Source organism: Centrocercus urophasianus, unplaced genomic scaffold (assembly GCF_019232065.1).
Source record: "Centrocercus urophasianus isolate 14NV4802_14NV808 unplaced genomic scaffold, USGS_Curo_1.0 seq_12, whole genome shotgun sequence".
Lineage (NCBI taxonomy): Eukaryota > Metazoa > Chordata > Aves > Galliformes > Phasianidae > Centrocercus > Centrocercus urophasianus.
This window is the reverse complement of record NW_024884364.1, coordinates 1,314,214-1,326,457: the sequence shown is the minus strand read 5'-3', so window position 1 is coordinate 1,326,457 and position 12,244 is coordinate 1,314,214. Positions and strand designations below refer to the sequence as shown.

General features: G+C 39.6%; 1 protein-coding gene across 2 annotated transcripts in view; it reads right to left on the bottom strand.

The window, feature by feature from the left end:
• Positions 1-12,244, bottom strand: part of CASR (calcium sensing receptor) — a 72,691-nt gene that overhangs the window by 29,275 nt on the left and 31,172 nt on the right. Inside the window, exons 1-2 of one of the 2 annotated variants that reach the window (XM_042811005.1) lie at positions 11,822-11,864; positions 7,420-7,862 (exon numbers count right to left, since the gene is read on the bottom strand). In XM_042811005.1, the coding sequence (XP_042666939.1) occupies positions 7,420-7,604 (185 nt within the window). In that variant the 5' untranslated portion in view covers positions 7,605-7,862; positions 11,822-11,864. Of the gene's footprint in view, positions 1-7,419; positions 7,863-11,821; positions 11,865-12,244 lie in introns of those variants that run through there. The other variant, XM_042811004.1, reaches the window with a different exon arrangement.

Genomic DNA, 12,244 nt, shown 5'->3' with positions numbered 1-12,244 from the left:
TCATATGAGACAGAAACTGATGCTAAGTAACTAATAACCCAAAACAGAGAGAAGCTTCTTCAAGGAAAGCAGCAGGAAAAAAAAAGTAGCTTTGACATGTGTTCTTCTCAAATTTTATTTACCAAAAAAAGCAACCGGTTGTGTGTCTTTGAAGCTGTTACATTTTCAGACAACTCATCTGGTTTGGCTAAATTGACAAAGAACTGGCACCTGCCCTTCCTTGTAATGTACTACAGGTCAGACTGCAGCTGTTTTATGGTTTGGTTTTGAGTTGTGCTTGGAAACTGGAAGGTGTTAAAGCTGTTATGCTTGAGATTCATTGGAAGAACTGATGGGACCCAGAACTGGCAGAGCCTGGGGAAACAGCCCCAGAATTGATTCTATATAAAATGCTAGACTTTAGAATTCAGATAAGTGCTATTTCAAAATGCTTTGAGATATCCATACCAAAGCAAAGGCTTCAAAAGATGAGCTCCACGAAATCATGGCCTTTTGATCTCCAAGATACATGACCTGAACACTTTTTAATTACTGGATAAAATGAGTTGATTCCAAAATGTGTTTCCTACATCTGGTTTCTTCAAAACTGAATTAACGTAGCCACATTACTTCCATTAGAAGAGTTCTGTCTGATTCATCTGGAATCAGAAATTCTAAATATATCACATTTGAGGTTTATTTTTAGGTCATTTATCTAACTTCATTTCACCAGAGATCTTTGGCTAACTTCCAAAAAAAGTTCTGCTCTGAGGCTGTACCTTGAAGAACAGATAGCATGGTTTCAGTACAAATACCTTGAGCAATATCAAGTCAGAAAGGCTGAGATCAATAAAAACTCCTAGTTATAATTTATGACCAAAGACACATCTGGCTTTTTTAAGAACATCATTGGAGAATGGACACCTATCAGAACAGGAATGTTCTAAAAGAACATTTAGAAGTAATTTGGTCATTTGGATTACTATTTTTTTTTGCTCTATTTCCAAACCATTGGGGAGTGAAAGGCAATGGGAGAGATCTGAAATAAAAAGGGCAAGTCTCATAGTGAATAAGGCAGTGAATGCTCTGTACACGAAAAAATATGACAGGCACCCCAAGCTGCCTCACATGAACAGTAAAGCCCCCTGGGAAGATCAGAATGGCAGCAAGGAGGAGTTTTATGACATTTCCTTTTAGAAGGCTACTTTTTTTTTTTCACAGATATTTTTAATAAAATGAAAATAGGGTTTGAAGTGAGGAACTGTGAGGGCTGCTCCAAAAATAATGCCTCAAATTTTATTAGGTTGGCCCATAATGTCAGAGGCGGATGTTGGTGATATGACAGTAGAAGCTGAACCTTCTCAACAATATTCAGTTACATGTTGTTGCCATGTGACAGGTGGCAGCATAGGGGCAGTCTGACAAATGGTATCTCACACAGAAGTGCAGATGAAGCAAAGGTGTGTCAATGAATTCCTCTGCGTGGAAAAAGTGGCACCTCTGACATTCATCAACACTTGCTGGACATTTGTGGAAACCAAATAGTGGATGTGAATGTAGTGAGCTGGTGGTTGCCTTTTAGCAGTGGAGACAGTGGGTCACCTCTACTGGTGTAGATTTTTATGAGTGCGTCGTGTAGGCTCTTGTCCATCACTGGCAAGAATGCGTAGCTAAAGGTGGTGACCAAGCTGAAAAATAGCATTTTGTAGCTGAGAATTTGCTCTATCAAATAGTGTTATTGTGTTCTTTGTATACACTGTAGTTTTCATGGAAATAAATTGGAAGCATTACTTTCAGACTGACCTACATATATATTCATGCTCCCAGTGTAAATCGGGAAAAAACAAAAAGCGTTTTATGTACTTAAAGAGAAGATTGCTGAGAAGTTGGGAAGTACAATTGTGAGAATTTTCACACATTCCTGTACTTACAAGCTTAAATTAAGAAAATTCACTTTAAATTACTGATGTGAGGTATGATACAGAAGTTCAATTCAGTATTCTGCCCATTTGATAGCAAGACTTGGTTTAAATTATTAAAATGCAGGAATATTTCTGGTGGAATCCTCAAAAGCAGTAAGAACTGGACTTCCTTCCACTTGATTTCAAAGAATGCATTTATTATTTAATTCTAGAGATACAGAGTGAGTACAGATGAGTGTCATTTTAAAATGATTTGAGGTATGTTTTTATAATCAAGGTGAAGATTTCTATAGATAAGCTTCATGAAATGGTGAGCTCACACTTTCTGAAGTATATGACCTGAGATCTATCAATTCCTGCTTTTATTTTCCTTTCTGACAGAATGTTCCCGATGAACATTTATAGCATTAGGTCTGTATTGTAGCTGCCTGAGGTGGGATTGGCATCCTTTTGCAGGGGAAAGTTGGGCTGGGAGTGTTGTCTGTGAGCTAAATTCAGAATGTTCTTGAAGTGCTTTAATAATTTACTTCAAAGTAGCATGGACAGCAGACCTGTAATTCTCTCCTGTTGAACCTCTGCTGATAACAATAAAGAAGAGTCAAATGGGATGGAGACAAAACAAACCTCTCTATCTTCCCTAATACTTGACAGACCTTCAGACAAGGTCTGGTTTTGTCGACTGATAGCTTTACATCAGTAATACATCAGAGCCAACATTGATACAGTCAGATGAATGCAGTGCCACTAAGCTGGTCTAACAGAAGCAAGATTTCATGATTCCTCCAATTTCTGTGAATGGAAATTGTGCAGATAAATTCTTTCCTATTGTATCATAAGACCCCAAGAAACGGTGTTAGATAAGTTGCTTCTGGCTTCGTGTGTACATGAGTGATAGGTAAAAGCAGCTTTGAACCTTGCAGCAGGTTACCGAGATCCAGCTGACCTCCTGTGCTGTACTTCCAGTGGTACTAATGTGACCTGTCACTGCCATGGTCTGTCAGCCATTCAGAAATTTGGCTGGTAATTTGCATGAAGAAATTGCAACATCCGAAGGATTTACTAACAGAATCAGACTTCAAGTTGTTCCCTAAGATTCCCCATCTATAAGATGCAGCCAAAGCCACCAAATGCACAGGGACTGTCATAAAAAATAAAGGATGACAAACCCTAATGATGGCACAAAATCCTGAAGAGAAAACTGAGATGTCATTTGTTTGTTTATCTGGTTTGGTTAGAACAGCTCATATTTTCTGGATCCAGTGGAGAAACTGAGATCTGTTAGTGTCTGTAAAGGAAAGGAAGCCATGAATTCACAGCTTCATGTGAATTCATGAGCTTCAATTATCATCACCTGCAAGGCATGAAACTGATACCAAAAGAATACGATGAAGAGAAAAAGCCACACTAAAACCCTAAATAGCTCCCACTTACTCTCCCATATCTGACACGTACTTTATTCAAGAATGGTGGCAAAGGCTGCACATGCCTCTCAGCAAATACCAGTACTTCCCTTCCTGTAGTGGTTGAACCCATGCTAATTTTTTTTTCTTCTCTAGATTTCCAGTACATTAATTACACGTTATTGCTGCTACTACCACTGCTATTACTAAAATTTCTAAGGGGAGATCTTCAGTTGTTGGCCAGATTCCTTTAGTCAGGAGGTAAACAGAGCTGCTTACCACCCTTAAAAGTTAGGACTTTGGTTGTGGGAATTGTGCAGACCAAAGAAGAATTTAAAAATGGTGGAAGAGAAAGAGAAAAGGGAAATAATTTTGTGTTGGTACGGAAGATTTGGACAGCAGGATGAGCATACAGTTCTCCAGCAGTATTAGCAAACATATCCACGAGGCAGGCTAGATAGGTACATCCATGTTGCAAACAGTTCAGTACAGGAAGAGGAATCCATGGCTATGGCTGATCTGCGCAATATTACTAACAATTGCGCTGCTAACAATAACACTGACGATAATACCACCAGAACTGCTTATCTACCCAAAATCAAGAAAGGAAAGAGGAATCAGGTTATGAACAGGCCTCTGTGGGCACTTATAGGGAATGGGGGTCATGGATTGCTTGTGCTGCACTCAGCCTTTGTCTCCACTGTGCATATCAGACACGTATCAGCAAATGTTATAAGGAATGTTGCTGTGACAGCACCTAAGGTACACAAAGACAGAACGTATATTTGTATCAAATGCGGGATATTTGGTTGCTTAAACAATAATGCATGTATGTAATTCTGAAGCACAGGAAACAGAATGTGCTCTCTCCTGTCTGACATTTGGTGTTGCAAAATCATGAGTAAGTTTTCACTTTGGACTCTAGAATGCACTGCTTAAAGTGCAAAGAATTTTTCAGTAGAATCAGCACAAAAATAACAGCACAAAATAACAGATAATTATCATTCCTTTTCCTTTCACTGCTGAGTAATGGAAATGTTTTTTCAAATAATCATGTGCAATGTACGCAGAGTAGGTTTGTATGTTGAGCTAAGGAGATAACATATGAATAGTGTGAAAACTGAGAATGGAGGGAGAACTGTCCCATCTATTTAGAGAGTTCATGTTTGGGAGTATAGGTATGGCACCAAACACAGCTACACGTGGAAAGACATGCAAACAAAACAGATCAGGTTGAACAGTTCTCAAAAGAAAGGAAAACCACATTATCTTAGAAGTGTCTCATACTGAACTCCAGAAGACTTGGGCCAAACTGCCTGCAGGGTCTCAGTGGGATCCTCAGACATTTTCTTGGTCTCAAAGCAAGAATATCACATGGTCTGATGATTTGTTGCTGTTCAAATCTGATCAGGGTCATATTTGTTTGATGTTTGGTGTGTGACATATTTTCTTATGTAATAAAGAGATTAAAGCCCATCTAAAAAAGGGATGAACATAAAATGGATTAGCCTCAGCTTTGAAACAATACAGTAGAGCTGGAGAAAGTTCAGAAAAGTGCAAAAAGAGTAGTCAGAGGTATGGAAAAGTTTTCACACTTGCCAGGTATAGGCATGCTTATGTTCCTTTAGCTGATTTGCTGTCCTACAAAAGTTTATAACACTGCAAGACTGGGGAGATTCCACGAGGGGAAGAACCTGCAGCCCATTGTATCTCTCCTAGAAAATATGAATTTGATTTTTCCAGATTAGCCAACTAACCAGAAATGAAGAAAATGAACTGTGGTATGAAAAACTCTAGCTTGTGACTAGGAGAATGTATTGGGTTCTTTGAATCTTCATGCGCAATCCTTCCGACTACAACCTAACCACAGAATCATAGAATCATGGTTTGGACCGAAAGGGACCTCAAAGGTCATCTAGTTTCAACCCCCTGCTATGGGCAGGGTAGCCAGCCGCTAGATTAGGCTGCCAAGGATCCCATCCAGCCTGGCCTTAAGCAGCTCCAGGAATGGGCCATCCACAAAACCAAGTGGGAATCATGGAGTCCAAAACCAAAAACCGTGACCCTTTTGGTCATGGTCCATCTCATGAGGTTTCTGTGCAAGTTCAGCCAGAGGGATCTACTGATTTATACACTGGTTGAAGTAAAAAATCAATTCAGAAAAAATATCTGCTCTCAATTTAACAGATACCAATAACAAGAAACTTACCACAGTACATAAACTGTCACCATGGACTAATCATTCCATCATTAAAATCTGATGAGTACTCTCAAAAAGTCAACTATTTCTGAATTAAACCTTTCCTGGAAAAGACATGCAATGAAAGAGCTTCCAGCTATCTGTGACTGAATTATCCCTTCAATCAAATTGCAGCTGCTACTACCTCTGCAGCTGGACTTTTTGCCTTCCATTAACTATTTTTTTGTGTGTGTTATGCTATCAAGTGACAGTTTATCTTGTTCCTTTAAGGAATGTGGAAAAAATGGCATAAATGCCTATTCAGTCATCTCCTCACCTGCTAATTCTTGGTGTAGCAGCAAAAGGAGTACAGATTTTACCCACATAAATTTCAGGTGGAGGTTGCCTTTGTCAGATCAAATAGCAGTAAGGTGTTCCCATTGAGTCCTCTTAACAGCTGGCCTAGGTTTTCAGAATATGCCTGCTGTTAGTAGTACTACCCAGCTAATATATCTTTTGGCAACCACAAACTTGCAGTAGTTCTCGGGAAGGATTCTCCTGTGGTGTATTTTAATGGCATTTCCTTGTTAAGATAGTCACTGATACTGACCCAGTGCTGGCAGAAAATATTCAGGCTGCAAATACTAGCATGTCCTCCCTGCCACATGGAGCAGGTAAAGAAGACAATGAGTTGAAATATTCCGTCACTTTTCAGCATTCCAGTTTTAAAATGGTGAATCAGGCGAGAAAAGAAAACTGAAACAAGCTACTTTTCACTCCATGAAGAAGGCATTCTACATATATTTAGTTTATGACTTTTGTGTGCATGAAACTAAGAAGCCACAAGAACCTCTATTTAATTACACTTCTTTCTATCCTCTACCTGTGAGGGAATCTGAGAACGATCTCATAACACAGATGGATACGTTCTGCTCTATATCAAAATAGTAGGTAGTGGGAAACTGCACTGCGGATCTGTAGGCACAGCAGAAATGCTGTCAGTAACTCTTCATCCCCATTGCAAAAGAACTGTACTAGGATGAGAGGCCCAAATAATTCCAGATATGCACTTCTTTGCATAAGATTACAGAAGGGGTCCTATAATACTGAAGTGCTCTCCCATGCAAGGGCATGGCAAAATTCAACATCAACTTATTTTGTGTTTTAATTGGAATCTGTTTCTGCCAGTTCCCAATTGTGATGTGTAGTATGTACAGGGTTGAGGAGTTAAATAATCCCCATGTTTTTTTCATAAAAAGAGCACACCTCAATAATAAGATAAGCAGTTTTTACAGGTATTTCTCCATCCAGTTAATTGCCAAAGATCTGGACAAAACCTGATATGCACTGTTTAAAGAGAAGGAGAAATCTTTGGGTGAGAAAAGACTAAGTAAGGAGTTCAAATCTGGGACTTTGCAAAGAGAGGTCCTAATGGTACAGATATATGTTCAGTAGAAGTTTTTCCAGTAATCTGTTCCACTCTCACTCATCCACTTGTTTGGGCTGAACAGTTGGTGAAGATGAGAGGTAGACTGTAAACAATCTCCAAATTTGACTCCTGAGCTATTTTGCAAGGCATGGCTGCAATAAAATGAACTCAAAGGCACTAGATTTATTTTCTGTCCTTCTGCTAGGCAAACTAATTTTTGGATGCTATTCAAACATCCACTGTGAATGGCCAGATACATCAGTGCCTTTAAGTTTTGGCAGCTCTGTGTAATTGCCTTCTTTTGCTGTCTAAATACTACTTGCGACACTCTACTGCACACACTTCCAGTCCTTACAAATTGCTTTTCCTGTTATTTACACCATATCTTCTCAATGCCTTATAGAGCAGCGATCTCTGAGTACTGGATTGCATCTCTACACATTCAGCTTATAGCTTGTCACTTGTAGCACTTCCCACCAGAACTTTTTATCTTCTCTTTTTGTGGCTTACCTTATGCACTCCACTGATTCGGGTCTTGACTTTAGATCCTGGTCTTTAGCAGCCACTCCAAAATGGATGGGGAACAATCCTCCAAGAATAATGTCTCCCTTCTTCTGTGCCCGTTGGTTTGGCCCATAGGCAGCAGTGTTCCAGGTAAACAGCAAAAGAATCAAACAGCAGCTATATAAAGTCATTGTTCCTCCTTTCACCAAGGGGTTATAGGATGTAAAATTGGAAAAGACGATGTAAGAAAGCAGATGTTGTAATGTCTAAGATTTTCCTTTCCTTAATACAGCCCAGAGAGCATTTGGGACACATGTCTGCAGAGAGACAAGCAACAAGGAGGAAGCCATAGTGCTGGTATTTGTCCCTCTGTTTTCTCCATTGTAAAACAATTCAGTGTTCCTTGTTTCTTCATGACCAAAGCGTTACAGAGAGCCCATCTTCGAGAACTGAAAAATAAAGACACCAATAGTGATTCCATGCACACAGCAGAGCCCCGTGCACTCACGGTGGTTCTGCTTTGACAAGCCAACATCTCATTATGCCCTCACAGGCTGTCTCCAGTCAACAACCAAGGACATATCCCAACTTTCAAAGAGTGTCAAGCACTCCGGTGATCACAGATGCACCTCCTCAAATAAGCAGCAGAGGTTTTTGCAGATGTCCTCACTCTCTACCACACTTGCGAAGTGGATTATGAAATCCGCCCATGATTCTGCATGACTGTGGTGTCTCACTTGGAGACCCTGCAAAACCTGTAATCAGACCTCAGTGAGCAGAACACACTGTGAGAGGGTCTTGGATGGGAAAACTGGAAATAACGAAAAATCAAATGCATTGAGAATCAAACCTTTTAAGTAAAGAACTATGGTAAGATTCTGGTACCCATTCATCTCATCTTTTCCATTGGTCAGTCTTTACTTTCTGTTTTGAAGTTATCCTTACTAAAAACGAAACAAAGTCATGAGAAAACTTTTTTATCTAAAGTGAGAATGGCTTCCAGGGAAGTACCTGAAATCAAGATACTTCTCCACAATTAACTATGAAAGCTTGAAAGGTTCAGTCATCACACCACTCCAGGCTTAGCTGTGGAGCTTTGAAGTCTGCATCCTCTTGGGATGACAGATATTGCATCCTCTCTGTGCTCAATACATTTTCTCCGCAGTACATCTACAGGCCTGCCAAATTAAGAGCTAACAATTATATGAAAATGGTTATGGTTACAAAGGAGGAGAGGGGCACAAAAATTCATAACAAATGTCTCTTCAATCTTTGGGAACAGGTACAAAAGCTATTAGTAAAAATAAGAAGTTTGCCAATTTTGAGACTAAAAGTCAAGCATCTATTGCTAATTCTGAGGATAGCTAATTTCTAGAGCAAGTTATCATGAGTTTTCAAGTACTGAGAATTTTTTACAAGAACAGCTCATACTGCACTGAATATATCTAGACAGATTTGACCTCTGCCTAGGTCAAAAGAAGAGCTACTATAGGAAAACATTAGGATCCTGGGGGTTCTTAATGTTTCCTGTTCATAATAGCAGTAGTAGAAGTAGTAATTAAAAAAAAAATAATTATTATTATTATGCACTCTGTATGACCACCAAGTATGTGTGAATATTTCATACAGTTCTGTTAAAATGAAGGTTCAGAAGCAGCAGTCAATGGAAAAAAAGAGACAAAACTCACATAATTCTGCTACTGCTGCAGTCAGCTTAGACAGCTGGGTATATGTTGCACTTCCCTACCGTGGGTTTGTTTTAAGCTATGCCTTGGTCCCAGCAAATTTATTGGGAAGGGCTATCAAATCTTTAGCTGAAGTTCAAAATATGTACAGGCAAACAGTTTTCTACCAAGAAATGTGGAGTCACATTAAAAGATCTTGTAGGAACCTAGCATTGCAGGCTTTGGTGGTTTTTGTTTGTTTGCTTGTGCATGGGCATTTCAGCACCATCCTCAAAATCTGAAACATGGACATGAAATGCCCAGCTGCTGCTGACACTGTCAGACAGAAAACACTTTGCAGCATTCCTCTAGCAAGCAACTGGAGTTACCTCGGACTACTCTAGCCAGGGTATAATATATCCTACTGCTTGTTAGTGTGTTGTTTTAACACCTTGACTTCTGGTGTCTTTTACTGAGAAACCTCTGGCATTCATGTGTGACCCTTTGACAACAGGATGACCAGAGCCAGGACTAGCAGGTGACAAATCAGAGCAAAGAGTCAGGGTCTGGAAAACTATTCCTGAGAATTTCAGTTCTCATTTTTTCCCAGTGGGTGGTGGTTCTTGCTTCTTCATTGCCCAATAGAAAAGGGAAGGAAATGCTTTTTCACTTCTCAGCTAGGAAGTGTCATCTTCCTCCCTTCTCTTATGGATTCAAACAATATGTGAAAAGTATGCCAGACATTTTACATGCTGATGTCCTCTCTGCCTGGCTGAGGCTAATGCCGCCAGTTCCTGCAGGACGCATTACTGAAATGCAAACAGTTGTTTTGTTTGTCAGCTGCAGACCCTTTTAATTCTGCTCTGGTTTACAAAGGCCTCCAGCTGTCTGATGCCCCATGTAAATATTTACAATGATCTACAGAATGGGTGTCTGATCTTATGGAAGGAGGAAGACCTGCTCTGGCTGCTGCGGAAGAACGCTTTACACAATGACCTTGGCGTATTGCTGATGCTCCTGTCCATACAGTCAGGTAGCTGGTGAACACGCAGCAAGCTTGGTGTTGTTTAAAAAAGGACATGAAGGAAAGAGTGGAATAAAAGATATCTGAAGCAATGGACAGTACACGGAGCCTAAATCAATAAGCAAGAGCTCTTGTGGGCAAAGCAAAAAGGAAAAAGCTTGAGCTTTGGTCAGAGGTTCCTTTCTGTAGGAAGCATGCAGTACTTAGAAGCCAGATGTTTGAAGCACAGAGTGATAACTTCTGATGGTGGTTACAAAGAGATGAGATGGTATGACTGACCGGGGCATCTCTTCCTCCTCCTCCTTCCCAGCTGGCAAAAGGAGATGGGGGCTATGTGGTCTTAGAGGGGTCACAGCACTTAGCACTCACACAAGGTGGGGTAGAATCAATGACTTCTCACCTGCTGTAGGAAGAGGGTGAGCTTAAGATCACAGCTTCCTCATTTATGACTGTTTTTCCCAGTTTTCAGTTTTCCCTTTAACAACTCTTTCTTTTAGCTTTGAGATTCTTTGCTTATGTAAAAGGAAGCAGTTTTCATCATGAACAGACATTGTAATTTAGTTTACTGGGATGCTATGGAGGTGGGTTGAACTTCTAAATAATTAGAAAACTCTCTTTGCCACCAGACAGTACATGGCTGAAGTATTCAATGCAGGAAAAGGGAATTGATATTCTTGCTTCTTTTGTTGAAGCAGAAAAAGTTGAAAGGAAACAGATTTAATCTGGTAAAAAAGGTTAACTTTAAAGCAGTATTTACAGAACTTGGTACTCCAAGAAGTCATTCAAGCAATTAGACAAGTAATTAGGCAATGAAAGTAAATTCATGGCTTAGGGTAATATTTGGCACCTCTCCTTCGAATAAATTGGAACTAGCTATTCTCAAGACGGGACAGAGAACAGAAATAATGTCACAGGTTCTACCTCTTATGAGCTTGTAAGAATTCCCATGGCAGCAAACTGAGGCAATACAGCTCCTTGTAAACTTCCCACTAACATTTACAGCTGTCCATACCTAAATTCATCCAATAGCTGGGACATCGAGTATCTTCAACTCATTTAATACAACACAAGTCTGTCAACAGTTTTCTAGTACTCTCCATACCTGAGGTTGAAAATATTTGAAGATACTGTTTCTGTGATGAGCAGCTATTAGCTTGCTGCCGGTACCAAGAGCTATTATCCTCTGGCATCATCTTTTGTTGCAGGAATTAGATTAAGATTATGGGCCTCTTCCTTATTAAAGGAAAAACTGAATTACCTGCTAATACATGCCTAAAGACATAAAAATGTAGCAAAATACAAGTGGAAATTGTACTGCTAACAAAACAAATTACTGTGCTCCTGCAGTTTTCATCTAGTAAATTAAAAAATATTATATTAACAAGGAACTACACTTAGAAGGAAGCTTTTCGTACTATTTTCTTTCCTTCGTAAATAGTTTTATGTTTAAGGCATTAGTTAGTATTAAAATGTAAATACTTTGATTCTATGCTATTCAGTGCAGAAGGCTTATTCTCCAGTATGTGTATTCAGCAAGCATAACTCCATGAAATTTCTTCTGTTAGAAAAAAAAAAAAGCAACAACGTAAAAGTATTCTCATTGCAATGTTTTTAAACAGAGTCCTATTTTTATTCTTTTCTTTCCCTAGGGGAATTCCAGGGAATTCCCCATTAAATTATTCTTTAACTAAGCTTCTTTTTTCTTTCTATTTCAACAGACCTTTTGATTTTGAACTCTCCTGGAAGTGGAAATAAAGTAGCAGCTGTGTCGCTTAAACTTCAGTGGAGAAATGTAGAGTGGCTTCAGGAATAGCAAGAGAAAACAAGCAGCTACAGGCATGGTAGAAACAGAACCTGGGGGAGAAGAGAAGGCACCTCGGGACAAGCAGGAGTTTACTGCAGTCAGCACTGTTTTGTCAGGAATCATACAGAGAAGTCAGAAATATTCAATTTGTTTTTTGTGTGAAAAGCCACATGGCACATTCCTGGTATATGTTACTTTTGAAGTACCTCTTCGTCTAAGAGGAACTAAGAATGACTTTAAACTGCAGCTGATCAAGTTTGTGCATTGACTGTATAGGAAAGGATCCGACCCTCAGCCCAGGATGGGCTCAGCAATACCTGTACATGTTTAGAGCTTTCC